This window comes from Dysidea avara, chromosome 6 (assembly GCF_963678975.1).
Source record: "Dysidea avara chromosome 6, odDysAvar1.4, whole genome shotgun sequence".
NCBI classification, from domain to species: domain Eukaryota; kingdom Metazoa; phylum Porifera; class Demospongiae; order Dictyoceratida; family Dysideidae; genus Dysidea; species Dysidea avara.
Genome location: NC_089277.1, coordinates 16,400,831 through 16,426,816, shown reverse-complemented (window position 1 = coordinate 16,426,816; position 25,986 = coordinate 16,400,831). Strand labels below are relative to the sequence as shown.

At 39.9% G+C, this 25,986-nt stretch overlaps 2 protein-coding genes and 1 long non-coding RNA gene across 4 annotated transcripts; 2 read left to right on the top strand and 1 right to left on the bottom strand.

Annotated features, from left to right (window-relative positions):
- Positions 1 to 3,618: 3,618 nt before the first annotated feature.
- LOC136258847 (cell division cycle 5-related protein-like) lies at positions 3,619 to 21,187 on the bottom strand. Of its 2 annotated transcripts, XM_066052196.1 has the most exons (18): positions 21,044 to 21,187; positions 20,885 to 20,988; positions 20,451 to 20,481; positions 20,185 to 20,315; positions 19,074 to 19,201; positions 15,516 to 15,663; positions 14,529 to 14,712; positions 14,251 to 14,330; positions 12,765 to 13,008; positions 12,554 to 12,719; positions 10,597 to 10,835; positions 6,912 to 7,008; positions 6,734 to 6,858; positions 6,392 to 6,562; positions 4,523 to 4,720; positions 4,389 to 4,472; positions 4,085 to 4,213; positions 3,619 to 3,876 (listed from the first exon to the last, which is right to left on the bottom strand). In XM_066052196.1, the coding sequence occupies exons 1-18, from the start codon at positions 21,086 to 21,088 to the stop codon at positions 3,763 to 3,765; spliced, it is 2,418 nt and encodes an 805-aa protein (XP_065908268.1). In that variant the 5' UTR covers positions 21,089 to 21,187; the 3' UTR covers positions 3,619 to 3,762. The 2 variants fall into 2 exon arrangements, with proteins under 2 accessions (XP_065908268.1, XP_065908269.1); XM_066052197.1 differs by lacking the exons at positions 3,619 to 3,876; positions 4,085 to 4,213; positions 4,389 to 4,472; positions 4,523 to 4,720 and adding an exon at positions 5,768 to 6,068.
- LOC136258848 (uncharacterized) lies at positions 7,257 to 8,221 on the top strand. Its single transcript, XR_010703024.1, has 4 exons — positions 7,257 to 7,475; positions 7,518 to 7,585; positions 7,661 to 7,838; positions 7,885 to 8,221. It is a non-coding gene; the product is annotated as an uncharacterized lncRNA (long non-coding RNA).
- Positions 21,188 to 21,217: 30 nt separating the features above from the next.
- Positions 21,218 to 25,890, top strand: LOC136258814 (uncharacterized). Its single transcript, XM_066052161.1, has 5 exons — positions 21,218 to 21,416; positions 22,293 to 22,414; positions 23,761 to 25,534; positions 25,584 to 25,646; positions 25,722 to 25,890. The coding sequence occupies exons 1-5, from the start codon at positions 21,288 to 21,290 to the stop codon at positions 25,833 to 25,835; spliced, it is 2,202 nt and encodes a 733-aa protein (XP_065908233.1). The 5' UTR covers positions 21,218 to 21,287; the 3' UTR covers positions 25,836 to 25,890.
- The last annotated feature ends 96 nt before the right edge of the window (positions 25,891 to 25,986 follow it).

Sequence of the window (25,986 nt, the reverse complement as noted above, 5' to 3'; positions counted from 1 at the left end):
GGTTTCTCTTAAGAAAGTTTAATGTTCTGGATGCTTTTCCTGTTATTTTGGATACATGAGGTGACCAAGATAAATGTTTATCCAAAAGTACTCCGAGGTATGTATGTCTATCAGTAATTGTTAAGGTATGGTTGTTCAGTTCATAGTTATGAATGATAGGTGACTGAGATCTGGTGCATCTTATTACAACACATTTGGATACATTAAACCTAAGTTGCCATATGTGTACCCATTCTGATAGTCTGTCAAGATCTTGCTGAAGGATGGAAGCATCATTCTGGGAATCAATTACTCTATATAACAAGCAGTCATCAGCAAACAGCCGTAGTGGGGATGAAATACTTCTGGTAACGTTGGTTGTCAAATACCGTTCCTATCCCCACCTCATAGGGTGGGACTATGTGGGGATTTGACCTGATAATTCACCCCCAGGTAGGCCGGGGAATTTGACTTTCCACTTGATCAAATCCCCACTATATCCCCATCCTCCCCGTACTGGGGGGTGGGGCTTAACATTGATAGGTGCAATTATTAAATAAACTATGACTCTCAAAATCGAGTATGAGGTGGACAATAGATGCACGTTTAACGTGGCGGTGTTTAAAAGTCGAAATCAACTTCAGAAGTGCTGTATCAAGCGTGATAAAAAATGCCCAGAGTTAGGAGCATGCGCAAAATTTACATAGTTGAGTTTTGGAGCGCAGCTCCTCGACGGATGGAGATATTTTGATGAAACTTGCAGGACTGATGTACCATAGGATAGAGTTTATCACTATATTTTAAGGATTAAGTAATTCGCTTGCATGGCGGAGATAGAGCACCGAAAGCAAAAACTGTCCGGAGTTAGGCGCACTTACCTTACTTTAGGCCACTCCAATTGGTAGTCTGGTTTCTGGTCCACCGCCCGCATCCAATTTACCTAATTGCCAGACTTCACCATTATCTGTGGTGCGCATGCGTAATGACGTCATATAATAGATTGTGTCGGGTTTCACACGTACTCGTGTAAGCAAGTGAGAGGCACGTTTGGTAGAGCCGTAGAGGTAAGTTTCTACTTTTAAAACATTGCTAGAGTGCTTGTTGTTTGGTATTTTATAGCCTTCAAAGGTATCTGGCTAGTTTGATTTTCGAACTGGCGTTCTTTATCTAGAATATGGTTTACTTTTGCAGGTTTTACCACAGCTATGGTGAATTGTAGTGCTTACAATCACAGCACTAATCGAATGGTTGTGCCAGAGACATCAAGATGCTGTAGAGGAGGCAGGGTGTGACTTTGTCCCACTTGTTGTAGAAACTTTTGGTTTTTGGTCACCATTTTTGCGCTTCAAACCCTTCGTACCGTCGCTGAACGCACCACAGCCAGAAGTGGTGCATCAACCAAACAGGCTCGTAAACATTTGTTACAACTTTCAGTTTCTTTATGGACGAACAATGCCCGTATGATTTTAGGGTACTGGGCTTTGCAGTGTGAGGACTCTGATTTTCCTTTCCCCAACTGAACCCCTGTTGTAATTAATTGTGTTTGTAGTTTAATTGTAGAGTAATTTGTATTGTAACTGTATTATTTTTTAAAAAAAAACTAAAATAAATGGTTGTGTCATGGACTATTTATTCTCGGGGTTATCTGTTTCAATAATAATAATAATAATAATGTAATGGCCAAATCCGCCTGCCTGCATGCTTACTTGAATCTGACTAGGCCGACCAGAAACCAGACAACAACTTGGGTTGGCCTTACTATTGGTGCTAATAAAACAGTCAATGCCACAACACTGAAAGCCGTGATTCAGTGGCAGAGAAAGTAGCTGATATGAGGGGGGGGGGGGGCTGACCAGGGGGCGGAAATGAACTGAGGCACTACATTGTGTCTGGTTTGGTAAGGTGAGACCAAAAAAAAAAGGTCGCAACCTTACCAGCTACGATTTATAGCTGATAACCTATATATTACATACCCACTACACTAATACTGTGACTGCCCTATTAGTAGGCATTCCAGACTGATCTTAAAATTTTGGGAAAACGGGCTTTTTATATGCTCAATAGATAGAGTATTGATTGCTGATCTCAGAAATATATAGTTTGTTGGGTTGGAATTAGCTACTTTGGCATGCACAGTGCTTAAAAACTGAAAAAAGGTACATTTTTTCTCCAGGGCTCCCCATACATTTTACAGGGAAAAATGGCACAATTGAATCAGGAAGCCATCTGGCAATCTGGACATCTTGAAACTGCAGTTGCTTCTAGCTGCAAGTTTGTACATGTAATGAGAGTAACTTCAGGTCTTATTGGATCTCAGCGATCTTTGTATGCTTTGTGGTGAGCAAATATGGTTCACCTACTGCACACTTCTCAATACAATGGTGTATGCCCATAAACAAGTGGCTATCTCAAGTTGGTAAAAACATCAAGTTAACAACTTATAAAGGTAAACAACTAAAGTGGAGGTGCCACAATGATGCAACAATACCTAAGGTGGAGTTGTGGTTTCAATTATGGCATTGTTATGCCGACTTTGAAGTGGTTTATACTTTTGAGCTGATGACACAGCCATCAGAAAATTGCTCTAGAGCTGAAAATCGCTAACCCTAGCGAAGTAACTACGCACTTTAAAGTAAGCACCAGTGACTACCTTCCACCCGACCGTACGTTTTTTAAAGTTTTAAAGTATTCTACATACATTACAAGGCTTGAAAAGATTACAAAACAACACAAAACTTACTTATATGTAACGCGCACGATAAAACTAAGATTTTCATGATGATCAGCGTGTGGACAAACCCCACAGCGATTTTCACCCTCATTGGAGCTCGGACGACGGAGCAATCCCAAGTTCAACACGAGTTGTCATTTTGTGCCAGGGTTCTATTGGGGAATATACGGAGAATTTTTTTATTAAAAAATCTCGGATACTGGAATGCCTACTATTAGAGTATCTCGATCTTTATCACGGTTTTCAGCTCCACTTCAAGCAGGGGCGGTGGAGTAGGCCAAAGAGTGAGGGGGCGAGGCCAGCTATAAGTTGAAGACCAAGAAAAAAAAAGTGGTCACAGCCTGCTGACAGTAGCTGCTCTCCACTCCTTATTTATAACTACACATACGTAGCTAAGTAATTTGCTACACTACTTCTTTGAATACTATGACTGCTCTATTAGAGTATCCAGATCCTGACTGTTCTATTAGAGTATCTCGATCTTTTCTTGCAAAGTGTCCCAAAAAACTGGGGGGGCCATGCCCCCCCCCTCCCGCCTATGACTCCAAGAAGAATAATTTCGGCTAGTCTCGCGTAGCCAGACCTTCTACGCGCCAGGCGCTTATCGATTTTTAGATTATAAGCACCGGCTGTTATAATCTAAAAATCGATAAGCGCCTGGCGCGTAGAAGGTCTGGCTACGCGAGACTAAATTTCGGCGTGATATCATTTTGAGGGGAGTCTTCAGTCCCCCCCCCCCTTGCCGTGATTGATAAGTTAAGGGGGCTTTCCCCAAGTTGTGAGGATATTAGCTGTCTTAAAAATTTAACTAGTCACCTTTTTTATACCATTGAACATGAAACAACAGTAAAATTCTTAGCCCTACAGTGTCCACCATAGAGAGACTATTTGGTGGTTTTGTCTGTTCATTACATAATATACACAAGATACAATGTGAAACAGGTGTGTCATAGCAAAGATGAAATGTCATATGAAACATACATACACTGTAACATACACTGTAACATACACATACATACACTGTTACAAACACTAAGCTACACTGAGTTACACTAAGCTATATGTCCCTGTATAAACAAGTGTTGTTTGTCCATACTGAGATTAGCATATTTCATTTGTAATTGGTTCTGTCGATCCATCTGTCTTTGAACTTCTTCTTTCAATTGCTGTAACAAGAAAATGTGTGTATATACTGTATGTAAGATCACTGAAACTTGTCCAATAAGGTCACAACAAAGGGATGGAATTTTGAAGTTAGTGGCAGTACTAGGTGGGTTGCTCTACCCAAAAAATGATTTTCTGGTTGGCTGGTTATACAGGTGACCTTATTACACAGTGAGCAGGTCTCACTACATATCATACACAACTTATTACCTGTATTCTTCGTGGGATAGCTTGTAGTTCTTGACTTCTCAGACCTTCAAAAGTGTTCAGTTCCACAAAACACTGCTCCACTTGTTCATGTACATCTGATATCTGTTTGTTAAGGCTGGCAGCACGAGACTAGAAACACCCAATATGTAAAACAGTGTGTATACCTGAACATGTGTGATGTGTGCATGCATGCATGTACATACGTATGTACGTATGGCATTGCAAGTGTGTACTGTACGTAGTGTCTCTGTCCGCACTTTGTGCATTTATATGTGCACTGTTTGCGGTAACCACCTGTACGTACCTGGTAACCACCTGTAAGTATTTTGAGCTTCTTCTCCAACTTTGCTGCTTTCTTAGCTTCCTTAGTCATCAGTGACCTGTTATCCTAAACACATACACATCAACTGTCACCATTAATCTAGCCCTTTTACTTACTTGTAGTTTCTTCTCCAAGGACTCTAGTCGATCTTTATTACTGGCCATGGAGGCTCTTGTGTACTTGTTAACACCAGGGATGAACAGTACTTGCTTGTAGCACTCCTCCCATACAGTGCTGTATGTGTCCAGTGAGATCTCACCATGGTTCATGCCGTGTTTCACTACCTCCATCTCTGCCTCTAGTAACTGGTGTGCCTGTAGTTAGGAATATAGTAACACTTTCACTTAACGGTCTGTATATTAGGGATCATGGAAGTTTGGGTTTTTCCGGCCAAAAATATCACCAAAAAATCAGCTTCACAATACCATCCTGATACCTTGGCAGTGTTAATAACCAAGCCCAAAAGTGCCTTCAAAAAAAATGCCTCCAGTAGGTAGCTACATTTTTAAAACATTTATTCAATTGAATTTGCTACTAACTGACTAACTGCCAGCCTGATGCCTTCAGATAAACGTAACTCGATAATGGCTGAGGCTATGGGCTTGATATTTTCACCGCTCGATGTCGCTTTGTCCTGGAGATGTGCCTACTGCAGTACATAAAATGCACGCATCACGGACTTACATTTGTCCTCCTGTGTCCTTTTTTTTGCTGACAGCACAAGGTGTTGATTTGCAGTAGCATAATGCATGGCTTCCCATTTATAAATGAGAATCATCCGTATTTTCTGTGGTGACTGGATTGATTGCAGAGGCGCTTCTCGTATTGTTATTCGATTGTAGCACTGTGTAATGGATGTGCAACAACCACTTCGCTTTCGAGTCAGTAATGCCTGCAGTAATTAATAGTTGGGGAGCACGTTCAGACAAAAACATTAATTCTGGAGCCATCTTTTTCTAGAGCTGAGCAATAGTGGCGATCAATCGAGTATCATGACAGTTATTAACAATCGTGATCATGATAGTATACTATCGTGTTATCGCGATTACTTATCCATATTTGTGACCGAATTTTGGAAAATCATCCATATGGGTGCATTTGACACCTAAAATATTTAATGATCAAATCACAAACTTTATAATGCAAATCTACTTGTTGATGGTTGTTTAAGCCATTCTCAATACCTTAAATTAAAAGAAAACTCTTGAAATATTTTCAAAACTGTTCCCTGCTCTTATTAGCAACCCACTAAACACGAAAATCGTAATTATTTCATGCACACCCATATGGATGATTTTCCAAAATTCAGTCACATTTGTGCTTAGTCAAAAATATGGATAACAAAAGCAAACATGATAGCATTGAAGTTCAGAAAACTGTAAACGACTAGTAGCTTCAATATGGACAACAAAGATAACAACTGTAATACTGACACATAACAATTTTTAGTGGAGTGTTAGAAAAGCAGATGTGTGGTGTGTATGCAATTGGAGTATTCGTGTGTTGTATATGTGAAATGGAGTGTCTTTAATAACTGCTAGTAACTATCGTGATACTATTGTTATCGTGATAAAAAGGTTACTATTAAATCATGATAGTGATAGTTGTACTATCGCTCAGCTCTATCCTTTTCTTTGATGCAGTAAGCGTGGGTTCACCAGCCTACAAAAAAGCAAACAAACAAAAAAGTAAAAGGAAAAATTTGGAATTTTAAGGGATCATAGAAAAAATAGGAGGTCGCCTACACCTGCAGATAAACTAGTGAACATTTAATCCTAATTCAAGTCATGGCTGTTGGGTATAGTCTGAAGTAGGGATTAAATGTTCACTAGTATATCTGCAGGTGTAGGTGACCTCCCTTGTTTCCCTACTTTTTTCCCCTATAATCCCTATTTGAACTCCTTATACTTGTTAACGATGCAATATAAAGGGTTTATCTATAGACGATGTATCTTTGTTTACACTATACATACATAGTGTTTTACCGTTTGCATATCCTCCAGTGATATCACTTCATAAGACTTCTCCTCGAGTACCTGTTTGGCCTTCTCTATAGCAGCCTTGTGTTTGGCAGTACTACCAGCTTGTGGGGTAGGGAAGTTGGCCAGGTCATAATGTAACATGTGCAGCATCTCCTTCTTGATTAGCTCCTCTGCCTACAAGTACACAATATTATGTACACTGTCACCTCATCTGTTCTAGACATGTTACAGAGGAGGTGGGACTTGTGTTGTACACCACAGATTTAATTGTATTTGGTATTCACATCAACTGAGCCCCAGTGACACTCATAGTTTGTTGGCTGGTCTCACACTACAAACACATACCTCATACAGTGACTTCATCTTCTGATCAGGATGAACAGCTCCTCGTAATATGGTGGTGTTGACATCGTTAGGACGAGGTAATGATCTCTGCACTGCTTGAGACCGCAGTAAAAAGTCTTGCTTCTCTGTAAGGCAATATATAACAATATTACGTACTACTAGACACTAATATGTTCACCTTTCTCTTGTAGTCTTCTAACATTTTCTTCATCCAGTTCAGCAGCATCTGGAGTGATCACATCATCTTGATCAGGGTATTCTTCTGTTGGTAGCTCCTGTGGTGTAGACAAGCAGTGTATTGGGGTGTGTGTGTATTGGGGTGTGTGTGTATTGGGGTGTGTGTGTATTGGGGTGTGTGTGTGTGTGTGGTGTGTGTGTGTGTGTGGTGTGTGTGTGTGTGTGGTGTGTGTGTGTGTGTGGTGTGTGTGTGTGTGTGTGGTGTGTGTGTGTGTGTGGTGTGTGTGTGTGTGTGTGTGTGTGTGTGTGTGTGTGTGTGTGTGTGTGTGTGTGTGTGTGTGTGTGTGTGTGGTGTGTGTGTGTGGTGTGTGTGTGTGTGGTGTGTGTGTGTGTAGTGTTTCATTGATAATTGATTGAATAGTTGGATGTAAAATGAAGTGGCATGCTCACATGTGTATGACAGAGGCTCCAAGTGACAAAGGTGAGCTGTGGTAGCTACTCCACTAACTTTTGATAAACAGGTATGGAAAGAAATGCTTGACGGAGGTTGTTTTATACAAGCTGGGTAAGTTCATCAGTTAAAACTATTACTTACCCAGCCATACAGGTACAATGTGCTGCTAAAATTTCCCAGTTTTCTTTACTACAATCCAGGAGAACAGAAAACTAACTGAGGTTTGCTGTGAATGTCTCTCCTGTGAAATGCTATAAACTGACTGCACGAAATCAAACAAACCTTTCCCATTGCAGTCATATTGACATCAATAAAACATGTCAATGATATTATTGCCAGTGAGACCACTGCAACTACCAGTCACACCAGTTCAACCTGTGATACCAATGAAACTGTCAGTGAGACATGACCATTAGCCAGACTCATCACCACTGGCCATGCAACTGAGCAAGAAGTCAAGTGTTTCGCTTCAAGGTACTGTATAAAACTTTATTGATAGTGTTTAAGTGTCAGTTTATAGGTAGCCTCACAACAGAGGACAGAGGCACAAAGGTATAGAGCTCCCAACCAGGAATTGCAGTTGGCAGGGGTGGAGGCATTTACCACCCCCTCAGGGGGTGTGCAGATCCTGGAATGAGAACAGTGCCATTCCCTACATTGCCACCACACCCATGGATGCAGTAGTTGTGGAGGAAATCACCTAGCAACAGTGTGCCAATGGGCACAGAGGCTACTGGGACCACGTTAATTAACAAGGGGCAGGGCTGGCCACCCTCTCAAAGAAAAACTCAAGTGACAAATGATTTAGGGCAACCAATTTTATAATTGCTGTTAATAAACCTGTGAATAATTGGTAGTTGGAGAATGTCTGTCAGATACCAGGGGTCAGCATCATAGCACAGATCACAACAGTGTAGGGCAAACGAAAGGGTATCCAGGGCAATGGATTGGGATGAAATGCAAGGGCTAGCACTCCAGTACGAAAGATAAGGGGCTATTAGACAATAAAAGTTGCACACACAACAGTATAGGCAATGATGAGTTAATGATTGTGTTTATTACAGGTGAGTAGCAATACATCAGAGACCTGTGTTAACTAGATGTTTGTCAACCACAAGAACACAGGATGGTATCCACATGGATGACAGGCATTACCAGTACACAGAAAAATTTGGAATTTTCAACTAGAGTAGGGACCATAGCACATCGATAAAAAGTACTGAAACAAGCTGGAGTAGTGTACGATATTAAATTACAGTAAAACAATAAGAAGTATTATATCCCTACTGTGCATTTCCATAATGGTATCTTGAACACAGTAGGGATATAACACTTCTTATTGTTTTACTGTGATTTAATATCGTGTACCACTCCAACTTGTTTCAGTACTTTTCAGGGGCAGATCCAGACTTTTAAAAAGGGGGGTTCCACTTTGGAATTGCAACTTCAGCCTAGCTGTAAGTTGAAGACCCAAAAAAAAAAAAAAAAGGTCATTTCCTACTGACAATAGCTACCCCTCACCATAGATGCCCTCACCAACTACATTTCCTATTTATAACTATACATAGCTTGCTACACTGCTCCTCAAAAGACTACTGTGACTGCTCTATTAGAGTATCTCGAGTAATGGAGGGGCTCTTTCAAAAGGGGGGGTTCCATGGAACCCTTTGAACCCCCCACCCCCTGGATCCGCCCCTGCTTTTTATCAATGTACTATGGTCCCTACTCCTAGTTGAAAATTCCAAATTTTCCTGTGTACTTGTTTGTTAACTTTTTTGTAAATAATTATTATGACTGGTGAACCCACGCATACCGCATCTACGATGCCGTGCGCCCCAATCATCATCTCAAAAGTGAAGTATCCATTACGCTTCGTTGTCAGCTATGTTCAAACCGTTACAAAGCATTTCGAATCAAGAACTGTTTGAAAAGCACCTCTGCAATCCACACATATTGAAAGAAATGGTGCTGCGCGCCCCGGATTATATCAATAATTATCGTCTGAAAAGTGAAGTATCCATTACGCTTCGTTGTCGGCTATGTTCAACCCGTTACACAGCAGTACAAATCAAGAACTGTTTGAAAAGCACCTCTGCTATCAAAATAGCCACTATGACAAATACAAAAGATTTTCGCTACAAAGGGAAGCCATCACATGCTATCGCCAAATCAACACTTTTCGCTGTCAGCAAAGATGAATGGGACACAAAGGACACTGGTAAGTCTATGAAGAAGGCATTGCACGTACTGCGGTATGCCAAAAGGCACCTGTCAGGCCGAAGCGACATCGAACAGTGAAAAAATCAAGCCCGTAGCCTTAGCCGTTATCGAGTTACGCTTGTCTGGAGGCATCAGTCAGTTACTTACTCAGTCAGTTAGTAGAAAATAATTTTAAAAAAATTCTGTATCAACTTATCGAAAGTGTTTCGGGTCGATCTGAAAGCTTGTTTGGGCTTAGTTTTATGTAACCAATACTGCCTGATCATCATCTGGGAAAATTGAGGCTGGTTTTTGGGTGATATTATTTTGTGGGCCACGCCTACTTCTTTGTGGTCCATACTATACACATAGTGTATGATAACCCAGTTGAAGTGGGAAGTGTGGGAGCAAGCACTCGCACGTCATGCGGACCACCAGTTCAGGGACTACATCATTGGTGGCATTCAAGAGGGATTACAGATTGGGTTTGACTACAAGAATGACTATAAGCCAGCTAGTAAGAACATGAGGTCAGCAATACAGGACCATCAGTGCACAACAGGCAGGGTCATTGGTCCATTTGGGTGGCACATGTTCCCATCAGCCTCAATCCAAATCAACCGGCTCAGGGTGAATCCTAAGGGAACACCAGGTAAATGACAACTCATAGTAGATTTGTCCTTCCCTTGATGGAGTAAACTCTGAAATATGTATGTCATCCATCCACAAGACCGGTAGCTTTTGGGAATGCTGTAAAGTTTTCATTGACATGACAATGCCTTTTTGGGTTTTGTTTGGCACCAAGATTTTCACCACCCTTGCCGATGAAGTTGTGTTGGTGTTAAAACAGCGATGAAGTTGTGTTGGTGTTAAAACAGCGATGAAGTTGTGTTGGTGTTAAAACAGCGGGGAGTAAAATTTGTGATTCACTCAAGAGTAACATGAGAAAGGGAATATACATATAACGCTGATGCTGCATGTACGTATTAACACACTAAAATTGACAGCACACAAAAGAGCAGTAGTCACTTACATCAGGTATAACAATTTCATAATCATTTCTTGGCGTTGGTAGACTACTTAGTCCTGCCTTGAGCTGTGCCCTCATCTCATCTCTCTGTAGTGCTACAGTACCAGTAGATCTCACACTGCTAGCACCATCAAACTCTCCATCATCCACGTTGATCCCTAGACTATCTCTTACTATTGGAGTCATTCCTGATCTGGTGACACCACCACCTCTAGGAGTAGCTGATCCTCCATCTCCACTATCTGCATATATGTGACAAGAGAAGTATCTGATGGGACAGTGACAGCTTATTTACACTTTGTAAAAAGACTGAGGCTATTGTCAATAAGCGTCATCTAAATTTATTGACACCAAGAGTTCATAATATAGTTAGGAGAGTTCATAATATAGTTATGGGAGAGAGTGTCCTACTGTCAATATAGCCTGTACAAACGTTAAGTTTCTCTTTGATTAAGCCAATACCTCCACTGGTGATAGAGAACTGTTGATTAGTGTTAATTGGTGCTGATAAGGTCAATTCTTTATTCTTTGAACAGACTCAGACTCAGGTGTAACTTAACACAGTGTGTTCCATGGAAGTATTTCAGTTAGACACTCTCCCCCACTACTATATTATGAACTCTTGTTGACACTGACCAGCAAAAACACAGTAGAAACAAGAAAAACTAAAATTACACTAAAGCAGATCCCTTATCTCCCCTTAGACGCTATACCTATGCTCTAGTTCACCATGCTAAACACATTCAACTACCAGTGCCAGTTATACTGACTTCTCTTCTTTTCTACCCTTATAAGTGTGTGTAGATAGAAAGGATGCTATCTTTAAGAAGACCAGTGGAGAAGAAACCAAGACTGAAACCAAGACTGAACCCAACCCTAACCCTACTGAAGCTTGCCTGTTTAGCATAATACAGTATGATGTCTTTCACTGTCTGTATGAAGGTAAGTTTTTGGTGAGTTCAAAGCAAGCTAGGCTTTGCCACTTGGTCACTTCGCTCCCTCCAATCCTAGCTCGCCTCAAACTCACCTAAAACTTGATACTTGAGTTGCTTGGTCGGTGTCAATAGCTTATAGTGACACTGACAATCAGTGTCAATAATAGCCACTGTTTTATAAAATACCACCTTAATGACAAGACTAGATGATTTCCCTATATCACTCTTTACTCAACAATGCACAACTATAAAACATATAAACAAACATGTGTAGCAGTATTTAGCGTATAGCTAGGATTTGTATTATTCAATTCATGATAACAGTTAACAAGATAATAAGAGGCATGTGAAAAATTCTTTAAGAATACAAGGCAATAATAATCAGCTGTGTGTTGCAGGAACAAATATGACCATCTAAGCTAAAACCACCTAGTTCACACAACTTCCCTTTCTCAGTATTATCCCTAGTGTCCAAGGAATGGATCACCATTGTTTCAGCCTATTATGGTACGTAGTTTTGGAATTATATACATACAAGTGACTACAGGGCTACAACTATAATTTGGTTGATTTTCCAATCCATGGTGACATTTTAAGCCAACTCCAATGCTGTAGATTAATACAAACGGAAGTTATCACTGCAAATGTAAGAGCCTGTAGTTTATTTCAGAATAGTTGGTCTACAAATCGATTTCCTTAATATCTAGTGCTAGGTATGAAGGTAACATTGTTGAAGAAATTATAACAATCTTGTTTATGTCTACCATATTGTAAACAAACACACATGACATGTGTAACGTTGGAGCTACAAAAATGAAACAAAGATATTCAAACTTCCCATGAGCAGGCGAATAATATACTGTATAGTTTTACTCGATTTGAGTCTTCCCTCTCTGAGTAATGGCTTAAGTTACATACTTTTTCCTTTGTAACATGCATAATCTCGTTAATTTTAAATTCTTAAAGCACATGCTTGTGTGAAATAGCCAGGTTTTTGCTCAGACAGTCACAAATGTTATGCTTACCCTCAGCCTGAGGTGTTCTATAGGGAGTTCCAATAACAACATTAGGGGTCTGAACTGCCTGCCTCTTCGGCATGGCACCTTCAAAACTCGTTTCATGTAGTGGTGTGTTCTCCCCTCCTTTCAATGGTGTTGCAACATTTTGTAGTGCAAGTAAATTTTGTGCTTCCTACAAAATACACAAATGGAATTACCATTTAAAAACAATGCATACCTGTAATATAACATCTTGAGTGACTGGTGTTCTGGGGGTCCTGGCTGGAGTGATTTGTGGTGTGACTGAGTAGCTAGCTAGTAGATCTTGTGTAGCCATCTCACTGTCTCCCGTGTCTTCAGCTAGTAATCTAGACTTCTCACTAGTCATGCCCAACTTGACCACCTCTTCTAGCTCTGAATCTGATATCTGTGGTGCTGGGAGAACTAGCTTGCTACGCTTCTTAGCATCCAGGTTATGTGCCCTACAAACACCAAGACTTCTTAACCTTAAGAACTAGGACTTCTAAACTTGATTAGATCAAAGTAATGAAAAGTAGTGAAACAAGGGAGGCTGCCCATACACCAGTGGACAGGCTGCCCATACACCAGTGGACAGGCTGCCCATACACCAGTGGACAGGCAGCCTCTCTTGTATCACTACTTTTTATTTCTTTGATCCCAAATTAAACTTCGCTCATCTCAACTACCAATTACTGAAATAGCAAAGTGGCCTTACACTTTGTTTTCAACTACCTTCAGCCTGTTGTTACACAGTGAAGGAAGAACACTATAAAAAGGACCTCTGCAATCATCCAGTCACAACAGAAATCTTGGACAACACCTGATACAAACATAGGGGAGCCATCATGTGGCACTATCACAAATTGACACCTTGCACTGTCAGCAAAAATAAATTGGACACAAAAGAGGCCAAAGATAAGTCCATGAAGCAGGAATTGTATGTACTGTGGTATGCCAAAGGGCACCTGTCACGCTGAAGTGGCGTCAAACAGTGAAAAAATCAAGCCTATATCCTTAATTAGTCATTATCAAGTTACGCTGGCATCAGTCAGTCAGTCAGTCAGTAGAAAATTCCAGTGAACATATTTTAAAAATTTTTTTGCAGCAACCTATTGGAAGTGTTTCAGGTCATACTAAAGCTTGGTTATGCCAATGCCAAGGTACCATGAAGGTATTGTGAGACTGATTCTAGTCAATAATACTGTTTTGGTGAGAAATCCCAAACCCCCATAATCTAATATACAGTACTATTCAAGGTTTGGAAATATTTCACAAAGGATGTAGCATATAAAACATTTATGTTTTTGACTGGTGACCTACTGTATACCTTTTCTTCTCCACGCTGATTGTGTGGCTCACATTCATAGGAGCAGGTATGATACATACATCAGGCAATGGCTTGACCATACACAGAGTAAAGGAGAAAACAACTATCATACTTCCTTTAACAATGTTCTCAGGTTAGCTACTACAGAAACAGCCTATAGGAAAGCCTTTACATTTCAACAGAGTATCAGAGTATCAGACTATCAGTCACTATTACAAACAAACACAAAGTAATGGATTACAGAGAGGTTTGCTCTCCACTCTCTTGACAAAACAATGTGTTCAGTTCACAAGAGTGTACAACCGCCATAGAAATAAAGCAAACACAGGATAATTTACAAGTATCACAAGTCTACAGACATGCACAGATTACAAACTTGTTCATTTGCATCACTGCTGCAGGCAAATCAGATTCTTTCCTTTTCTTCTGCTTCAACTTGTCTTTCTGACGTTCTTTCTAAAGTGTACAGATGACAGTACAGATGACAGTACAGATGACAGTACAATAAACAAGTTTCTATTAGCACCCAATAACTAACATACATAGTACACCATAATATTCTAGCACCCTGTGACTAAAACACTACATAGTACCCCATGACTAATACACCAGTACCCTGTGACTAATACACCAGTACCCCACATACAAATTCACCTCCTCTTCAGCACTTCTTCTTACACCATCCACATCTGAACGTTTCATCTTCTTGAAGTCAGGCCCTTCATTTTCAACAGTTTCTTCAGAGGTATCATAAAAGCCTGGAGCAGGCTTCTTCTCAAATGGGATCTCTGCATTATAATCTATTTGTTGATTCCTTTTACGGTAGTACTTCTTGACCCTGTAACAGAAAAATTAAACCACCTCATTATAGTGACCATTTCAAGGGCTTAACCTATTCTGCGGACTGGACTCATTGACTCACGACTGATGGACTCACGGACTAAAGGGGAGTAGCAGCTAATTCAAACCTTTCTCTACTTGTGTTTTGTAGAATTACATTCTCAAACCAACTAATTCGCACGTACATTGTAGTACTAGTCGGGGCCACATCTAAGTCAAACATCTGCCCCAATTTATTGGAATACAAATCCGTACTAATTACACACACCTGATTTGCCGTGGCCACGCAGTGTTATTAAGTTGTTGACCCAGAATGATAAAATGTGAAGTTTCTGTTAGTAACAGGATTCGTCTGGCCTAGCACAAGGCAGCTTAATTAAAGAGCCAAATTTTCGTAGAATTTTCGTGGAAGCTGCCTTGTGCTACAGGCTGGACGAATTCTGTCCACTAACAGAAACTTCACATCTTGTCCGTGAGTCCAGTCCATAGAATATAGGCCCATTTCATGTAGGTCCCAAACATAGCTAAGGTAACTTCATAACTTCATTAATATAAGACCATCTCATTATATTGACCACATGTCAAGTAGGTCCCAAACATAACTAAGGTGTACTCATTAACAAATTTTGTTAGTGATGATTCATTGTACATACACATATCACATATAGATGGTGAAATATATAATAGTACCAAAATCCTAAAGCTCCTTTCAAGGTTCAGACCCACTGTCCCTGGTCTGCCCAAGCTGCCAATCAAGAGTTATAACATGTTCAATACAACTATTTAACATAAATATCTTACAGAATTCCTGCTGCTCTTAATTCTCTACGTTTTTGTAGAGAAGCTAATCTCCTGGCCTCTTCCATCTGTTTCTCCCTAGCCTTCCGTTTAGCCTTCTTCCCTTGAGTGTTGGCCAGACGAGCTCTTGCCTCAGCTAACATCTCCTTCTCTGCATGAAGGAATGATATTGCATTAATACATGCAAAGCCACAGAGTCTACCAAAAGTGAAATAAGTTTTCAGATACATGAAAGACCAGATACAGCAAAATTGTAGTTGTATGTGTGAACATGTGCTCATTTTTACACTGCTATTTGTAAGTGTAGGGCTACCATTGGATTACAGTCGATCTTATATATGTTATAATGTATATTCAGGATGTCTACTACCGAGGAAAAATTAGACACTCTATGATCATATCCTTTAACAGCAAGAAAGAGTCCCAGAAAGTGGTCAGCAAGAACCTTGACAAAAACCTGTACCTGTTACAGGGGAAAGTAGTCACCACAAAGGAGAACATAGTTGAAACTACTGGACACATGTTGCACAAGGTGAAGTGTAACCAGCCCTATGAGTTCCGCCAGAAGGATCATGAAATGCCTTCAGTGAAAATATGCACGACCACTTTGCTGTGGTTGTAAAGCAACTCAGCAGGATTGCACCAAAGAGTTCATAGAAAAGAGTTGGAAGAAGCTTTGGCTGTGCGTCAAAGCATATCAGCCTAATGAAAAGTCAGAAACAGCTGGGATGCAGTTGCAGAATACAGTACGTAGGTAATGATTTGGTGTCAAGTAAGGAAAGCCAGAAGATGGTAAATACAGACCAGTCGGCAGAAATTAATAAAAGGAAGGCCAACATCAACTTTCAGAGACCCAGTAAAAGGCAATATGTACCAGAGCCACTAACACCACCACCATACGCAATGAATTCATATGGTTATGGGTCCCCCTCCCCCAGTGCCTTTACTACTACCACCTGGGGGAGAAATACAGGTAGACCACTGGGACCTTGCTTCCAGTGTGGCCAGGTAGGTCACATTCGGGTTCTGCCCAGCCAATCATCGCTATCTTTTAACATAATAGTACAACGTATGAGAGTGGTACTGATAATATAGGCTTAAAAGTTTAGTGAATGCATAACAGGCTGTAGGCCCTAGGTACCTTCATTGCCATACTTGCGTCTTAAACTGCCAAGATAGATCATTACCACCCTCATAATTTGGTAATTACAGTCTTATTAGTACCACAAGCATACACCATGCATACAGTACAACTCAGTGGCTTCCACCAAAGCAGCTTGCATCACTAAACTTTACAGAACTTTCACATTTTACAAAACCTAAAGTAACAGTCTACAGTAAGAAGAAAGGTTAGTCTTTCCATGCTCTTCAAAGCAATAGCAAGCGAAACGTGCCTCGTATCTAACCAGTGATGTCAAATGTACAAGTAGAATACTGGGCATGTGACACTGTTTCCAATCCCTATTAAGAGTCGTATATCTGTTAGCTCTACAACTAGAAATAGATCATGAGCTTCAATTTCAGTTCAATTATCTGAACACACTCTGGGTTCGGATAATAGATGGGTCACTATACTAATCATCTCTGCCCCTCAGATGTATACAAATGCAAAAATTTACAAAACCAAACATGTACAATAATCATACACTAAATGCAAGAACTTCATGAAAATTATATGATAGTCTAATCACCAAAACTAAAAGCAGTTTGGACATGCTACGAGCAAGTCAACCAGGAAGTAATACCATCTACAGTGTACTTGTGTGTACAAAACTACAGCACTTTCTGCAGGAGGTGTGTCGAGGCAAATACAGCACTCAGATTTGCCTTGTGCTGTATTAGCCTCTTGACCCACCCCCCACGTCGTATTTACAGTACAAACATGCAGCAGTACTTTAACTATATACAGAACCCTGTCCAACACTTAATAGAATTAAACAAGATACTCTAATAGAACAGTCATTTCCAGTGTTTGGATAACGGAATGTTGGTTAATTGATGGGTCCTTGTTAAGTAATGCGAAGCCAGGGACTCCAGGCCCTTCTGTACCTCTATGATGGGATTGCCGCTGAGGAAAACGCCAAACAAGCAAGTGCCCAAGTTTGAGAGAACCTGATTAAGGCAGGACTAGTGGCATACTCAGCTAAATGCTTGTGGAACAACTCGAGTTTGACCTCGATCTGGCAGCTGGCCAAATTTCAGTGCCACAGAAAAGATCATACTTCTTATTAAAGAGTAGTTATCCCAGGCTGAATGTGCTGGCAGTATTGAAGCTAAAAAGACTAGCTAGTATCATTGGAGTCAGTCATTGTGCATTACAATTCCAGCACTGGGGGTATGTGTTAATGGCACAGCTTTAGTGTTTTACTAGGCCAGTATACTGTAGTCCAGAGGAACTTTCGCCACCACTAAGTACCTCGGAGGCTATAGGAGATGGAAGCAGTGGGTACAAAGCTCCCAGTGCCAGTGTTCCTGGCACAGGTAGTTCATGTGGTGTTTCATTTACAGCATCTGGGTGACCAAAAATCCCTAGTGGAAGAGGCATGGCATGGGCTCACTCAATGCCAGGGATCCCACTCTCATGAACTTGCTTGTCCAGACTGTTTTCAAGAAATTACTCACAAACCCAGTCAAAAAGAAAGCTCCATTTACAGTAGAGATGCTAACAGCTATTGTGCAGGAGGATTCAAAGAAGAAATCCCTTGCGAATATTCGTTTAGCAGTTACAGTATATGCTTGCTGGCTTTTACTGGATTCTACAGATACAATGAGATAGCCAATACCAAGGCTTGTGATAACAGGATTTCCCCTGACCACAAGATAATTATACGGTATAAGACAATTCAGCTACCACAGGACAATGAAGTAGGTAGTAATAGCAAGGTCTGCATCACTCACCTGCTTTGTGACGATGCTAGAATACTACATTAATAGAGCCAACATCGATATGAGTAGTGAACAATTTCTCCTCAGATTAATAGTCAATACCAAAACCCCAATGCTCAGGGAGATCTCGATAAGCTAAGCTGAACAACCTGGACTTCCAAGCTACAGAGTTCAGCCCACACAGTATCAGGGCAAGGTGAGCTGAGAGCAGCAAAATCGGTAGTACCAGACCATGTATTCAAACGACACGGCATATGGAAATCTGAAAACCCTAGCAGTGTTTGGTAATAATGAATAAGGTAGCAGCTACATAAGCCCAATATGGTGATGTATGTTGGGAGGGCTGAGTGCGAAGAAGGAGTAACTATAAAGTGTAGGCATTTAATACTGGCTAAATAGTGGTCACCACTCAAGCCTCCATTTTGGTGGTATACACTTTGTAGTTTGTACCTCAAAGTAGCATAGCATTACGAGAGCACAACAGCCAGCTTTCAAGAATTATAAAATTGCATTAATACAACGTGTGCAACACCACCGAACACTCTCTTTATTCAGGTCACCTTTAGGGAACATGTGTCCTGACTATAATGACTCTAAAGTGCAACACAGGTCACTTTAAACAACAGTTGACACGACAGTGCAAGTTACACAGTAGGCTTAAATTTAAAATCTCACCATCTTCATCCATATCAATAGGATCAGGTCTGGCTGGTTTCGTTTCAGGGTTGGGATCAATTTCTCCTGGACGAAGTTTCCTTGGATCATCAATCTCTGAGTCTCCTTCCTTCTGCTGTGCTTTATCCCTGAATACACAAAGGTACAAGTTTAAATAGTGTACACTTGAAGGTGTCTATGACAATATTGCAGTATGGATCCTTTTGGGACTTAAGCTGACATTGTAAGTATTACAGGTTTGGGATCTGAGGACCACAAGTACTGTATACGGCAAAACTTTCAAGGGGGAAAACATTTGTGGTTCTCATGATTATGCTGCCAACCACGAATGTTTTCCCCTCGAATATTTTGTGTGCAAAACACCTAAAAACTTATACCTTTTTGCATTTTGTAGGTCTTCATAGCCAGAGAAGCGGTTTCAAGCTCACACATTTGACGTTCTTTAAATGGAGAAAAAGATAGTGTTTGTTTGGAAATATTCCATTTTTTAACGCTCAACACATGGCTCTTGCTTAAGTACGTCAAGCTCAAGAATCGACTTTGCCAGATCTGGAGGGGTCTTTAAGTGCTTATCATGTTTCACCAGGTGCTCAGCCACTATCTGCGAATGTTTTCCCCGTGAATAGCAAGATTCTATGCAACTGTGAACATTTTCCAGTGAATTGCAATGCTTCTGTGGACCCACAAAAGTTTTCCCCTCGAATGTTTTGCCATATACAGTGACCTACCTAGCTGTGTGCAGCGCTGGATAGTTTTATCCCCTCTCCAGGTCCCTACTCATTTATTCCTTTACACTAACTCATAGTATCAAGCTATGGCTAGTTAGTGATTGGGATGGCAATTCAGCTTGGATGGACCAGTTAAGTTGGCCAAATATACCAGTCAAACCTTTATTATAGATGATGGGATACACATATACAGTATGACACCTAACAGTTGTGTCTTGGGGGTAGCACTTTACAACCTATTCTCTCAATCTCAACTTTACAATATGACATACAGTACGCCAGAGAACTACAGTACTAAACAGTATCTTGTAAATTTTTTTAAATTTCTTGCTAGGGCTAGTTATAACGCTATATGGATAAGCAAGATAACACAGTTAACTTACAGCAAGAATTCATAGTGTTCTAAACACTGGGCTGGAGTTCTCCCAACAATTGGTCCGATGGTACGCCACATACACGGCATCAACTTGGCCAAGTGAAGCAGTTTCTCTTCCTCCTCTCTGCTCCATTCAGTCTATAAAAAGTGATAGGTTATAATTATGTTTACAGAAAGCTTTGCGTATGTATACAGTGTATGTGTGTATGTGTGTTTAAATTATGAGACGTGTACTATGTAGCATACATATGATAACTGACTATTGGTACTCACCTTTTTGATGCTGGGATCTAGCCACTCATACCTGTCAACAACACACAGTGTAATATACAGAAACACTAATTTGCACAATTGCCCATATTCAATTCGCCTCACTGGAAACTTCCCTCATTACAAAAAAATATAAATGCTCTAACTCCCTACACCCTGTTGCAACCAAAAACAACTGCAATAGGACATGCTCTACCCTTCACTAAAATGTTGAATAAAAGTAGTCTTTCCATTGTATGATAGAATCTAGTGAGAAATATAATACGCTTTTCAATCGTGGGTAGCAAAATTTCATCCTTGACTATTCTTTGGCACAAACTTGGTGGCCTTCACCTATGACTTAGACTGCGGTCACATATCTATCTACAGTGAATGACTGTGTATCAACCCCTGTCTTACTAATGGCAGTTTTGCCCACCGTTCTAATTATTGCTCACCATCTTGCTTTGCATTGCTTCGCCGACTTTTTGTGCAAAAGTGACGCAATTCTAGACCACTGGTTCAATCCGTACTTCATAACTGCAGCCTTTAAAATCTCATCCTAAACAGTGAAACAAATTTAAATACACGTACTACTGTAGACCCTATTCTTATACTTCTACGTTGGTCCAAATGCCTCCTTTAATCATAATACGTGGCATCTTGGCGGCTGTTGCAGGTAATGTAACAAATGATCACACTTGCTCTCTATCGCAACTTTCCCAAACGAAACGTGGATACTCAAAATTTCGAACTGGAAGTCGGTGTATTTTTGTAAAGTTAGTGACTGGTGTGTGGGCGATGGTGCTGGGTGCAGAGCGGCAGTGAACGGTAAAGCCTAGTGTGGACATGTAACTCGACATGCGAAGAGTGAGGCTTATCACTAACAGACATGATCCTGTAGCTTTCTGCCATTGTGACGGCTACTGGGTGATTACTAGTGGCTCTACTAGAGTTCATCTGGTAAAAGGGTTGTCAGCTACCCCATTGGTGAGTGTTGTATACCCTTAGTACGTTATGAACATTTAGCCAAGTTGCACACAACAGTATAGCCTTCTTGTTTACAGTTATTAGTGTGGCTGGAGCCCTATGTGCTGAGATAAAAAGACGTGCATTCATTGTGAATCACGTCTTCCACAAAAGGGTGTCACACAGTAGGTAGATCTGCAATGGTGGTCAAAGTCAATGGTCATAGCCACAAAATCACTTAATGGTCAAGAAGCGACAAGGAGTTAAAATCCACAATCAACTCACAAGACTTAAGAATCTCCAATAATGAGATGTTTCAAAGCTCCAGCAGACAGTAGTGTGATTGTGAAGATTTTTCTTCCACAGCTGTTGGTAGCACACATCAAGAAATTATACTAAAGTACAAGTGCATTGGAAATTAGGGAATAAAATGGCAGTAGAGAAACACCTAAAGTGAGTAAAGTCACAGGTAAGCACCGATAAACAGTTCAAGCCACAAGACAAGGTGGAATTTTGCCCAGTCAAGACTTTGGCAAATCAACCTACAGTACTTGCTTAGCCTTGCTTGGTCATACCTGCACTAATATTCAAAGTTTTAAGTGCTGTAGTGACACAACTACATGTGAAGCAATATTTGGGAATTGCGTATATTATGGTACTAAGAATGTTTGTAAGGGCTCTGGGATACATTGGAGTGTGTGGTATGGGACCTTTAAAATATTTGTCAGTGTTAATGTTAAATTTATTCAAAACACTTCTTTGAGACCAGAAATGACGAAACACGGCCAACCTTCATTTAGTTTTGTATATGCAGGTGCTCACCAATTGAAAATATATTGCCTGGGTTATCAGTCGGTCACACACAGTGTTTACCTTGTGATGTTATTATTTTGTTAGGCCACTTTGTTGTTTCCGGCCAATGTGTTGTGCTGCAATACTTCATCAACCACCGTGATAATTTGCTTAGTGGATGGAAGAGTTTTGTCTTTATCACTGGATCAAGTGTTGACTGAAATCAAGTTAGTGTAATATTATGGTGATACCTTGATTACCTGTGGTGCCACTCATTGTCTACTGACCTTTATTAAAATGGAATTTTATTGTGACTTTATTAACCTATTGCACTAGCTATCTAGCTCACCTATAAGGGGAATTAACAACAGTGTAACCGCACCATCCTCCTTGGGCACTTGTGTCTAGAATGCTCATTTCACTTAACTACTCTAATAGAACATACACTTCACACTCCTATATAAAAAGTGTGAGGGACTACTAGAGCTGTGAAACTGGATAGAATCTCAAACTGTCGGTTAACCAGTTAATTTCCTGCTGCACCTAGCATGTAAGTTATGTACCCTTAAAATTTGTAAACAGTTTGTCAGATTGTTCTTACAGTTGCCAAAGTAATAGGCACCAAGTGATTATACCTATGGCTGAGTCCTTATCAATGTTAACATTGAGAAAAATACCCAAAACATACTTTTTGAGCAAATATCTTAGAAATCAGTAATCCGGTTATGCAACAAAAAAAACTGGAACAACTGGCCAGTTAGTCGGTTTACCCAGTATGGTTTCACAGTACTAGGGACTACCATAAGGCTAGAATCTAAGGATCACCATGAAAACTATACTGCTGCACTGATTGTAGTATTGTTACAGTCTGTATATGTGTTGGGCTATCACTACTGCTGTCAGAATCATACCAATTATGATTGTGTGCAAGAACAAAATGGCTATCGTTTTTGCCGGTCTATTATTCTATTGGTTTGTTTACCTAAAAGTGGCAAGCATAATGTTAGTGCAATAGACAGAGTTATTTTCCATCCTCTGCAAAAATATAATGAGAAAGATCTATAGAATAATATTTCTGATAGAGGTTGTACACTGTTTTAAGGGTAGTTATAGATTTCTGTAAGCGCCGCTCATTATCTGTCAGTCTTCAGTACCTCAAGCCGAAGTACGGTGTGGTACAGCACAGAAAATTACCTGGCTTTTTTAAACAGAAAGCTGTCACAAAAGAATGTGTTTAAAAATAGCTCTCACAACATCTTTAACTTTCCACTATTAAAAGCAGTAGTTTATTTTATTGGTCAAATCTACCTAGGGAGAAATGAAATGCAAGATTCTTGCAAGAAAAGGGACAATTTCCATGCAAGAATCTTGCTTGCAAGTCTTGCACATCATTTCTCTCTAGTGTGCGCACCCACCAAAAGCTTCTTCATTCAATAAACATTTTAATATTTTTGTCCCTACTCCACCTGAATGCCATTTTATCCAAGCTCCTGTGTCCACCTAATGGTACAGGTTTCACTGTCAGTGTTATGTACAGCCATATATACTGCTTATTTATGTTTTCTACATGTAGGTCCCAAAAGGGTGATGATATTGGTGGACCACAAGAAGACATTTTTGAATCCTTGTTAGGATCACCTGATACTGAGTTAGATCAGAACACACCTCAGTCCATCAATGTTGAGCCTCACTGCACAGTGATAACATGGTTTAACTGTAGTCTGTATACTCCTAATGCATTGTTAGTGGGTGGAAATATTCTACTGTTAAGTTTACAATCAAAAATCTTACCCAAGAACAAAAGTGCTACTTATATTAATGGTTACAATGCTTCTTCATCTTCAGAGTATTTTCATAACTTTATTATAACAAGTGAATTTAATTGTTCTTCAATGTTAGTTATTCATTCAAGTTGTTGTGTGGCTGGCTCAGCAAGTACCTTGGTTGACGATCATCTTTTAGTATCTTTCTTTGGTCCAGATGTAGCGTTGTGTAAGTCCCCTATACTGCTGTATGGCACTTCAGCTGGACAAATCTTCTATGTGCCTGTACCTGTGCATGATACCAGTTCTTGTACTAGTGAATTGAAGTCACATTTGCTATTATCTCTTGGCCAAGCAATTGTGGACATTTTTGTAGTCAGACTTTGTGAGGAACTTGTGAATTTGTTAATATTCGTTGGGAAGGATGGTAAGGTGTGTGTTTTGACTTCTTATGACAAAGGCAACTTTTTCAAGGAATTTTGTTTAAATATACCAGTCTGCTCCACCTGTTTTGTTGGAAACAAGCTACTACTAAGCTCATACTATGATGTAACAGTTGTAAACTTTGACTTTAAATGTGATGATAAGAGTAAAGCATCATTCTGTCTGAACACTGCTTTAAGTGCAGCTTTTTCAAATGCAAACACCATCAGAATTACAGGTGTGCTCAAAATGTGTGTAGATACTAGCAGGTCTACAGTGATTGTTGCTAAAGGAAATGGGCACATTTATACTATTGATGAATCATACTTGACAAACTATTCTACCTTAAAAGGAAATGACTTACAAAAGGCGGTAACTCAAGTGTGTGAGATTTCAAAGAAAGTTGATGGGTTAAAAGATAACTTGAAGGTTACAGAAACTTCAATAAAAGAAGTAAATAATGTTATGGTACTTTTTCATGACTTGAATGTAGGAATTGGAAACTTTGGAGAGTGTTTGTTTACGTGCCAGTTGCTACCAAAAGTATACTGCAAGGACATTGGTGTTGAGCTGCAGTTGACTTATCACGGAACTCTAATACTTTCTGACGATTGGTATATATGTGTGTGCTTTACATTTCCTAAGTTTCATCACCAACTCTGCTTCCATTTACCACACCTTAATGGAGGCAATACTATCACTCATTTAATGAAGGTAGCAGAAAAGAGTTTACCATTTCACGTTAAGTGTATACTATATCATACTCCTAATGGGACTAGAGCTCCTGTGGGTGTTAGTGTGCTTTTGAAACAAGAGACATTTGATGTACTGAACTTTGTGAAAGTTTCAGACAAAAATCTGCCACGATCTTCAGCTTGCACTGTAAAAGGTTGCTTGAGAGTGAGTAAAAATTCTTTGAAAAAGTGGGATGATGGCATCAGTACCAATGATGTTTCACTGATAAATAATTTGTTTTCTTGCAGAAGGATGGGTAAAGGCCAGTTAACATTCCAAGATTCTTGTGTGATTGTTAAGGCTAGTAACTCGGCTGTTGCTTATTTGTATAAAACCATTCAAGAATACTGTGTAGTTGTTAACTTGTTGACTAACTCACCTTCTTTTATTTGTGAATTAAGAGCAGCCATCTTTGAGAGATTAAAGGTAATTATAGCCAAATTAATAGATTTTAATCACACTGTTGCTTTGATAGTCTTTACATTCAGATGCCCCATCATTTTCAAGCAGCATGTTACAGATGAGAAGTCAGCTACAGGTGAGTGATCATTAGTAAGTATAGAGCGTTAGGTAAATTATACTGACTGATTTATAAGTCTTATTTTCTTGTTAGAGTATTCTGAATCAACTACAGCAAATTGGTGATCAAATGAGCGTGGCAGTTCTTGACAGAGAGAATCTTGCTAAAGGACTGTTTGACATCTATCAGCAACTACACAGATTTTAAGTGATTCATATTTTAATAGTTATTTGTGCTCATATGCATGAATTTTTTTTCCTGACCATTGTGGTTGCAGCGAAAGGTATTAAAAGAGCTCTTTGTGTTCATAAGGCCATACCTATTTGAAAAGTTATTGCTTGGACCCAACCGACCCTAT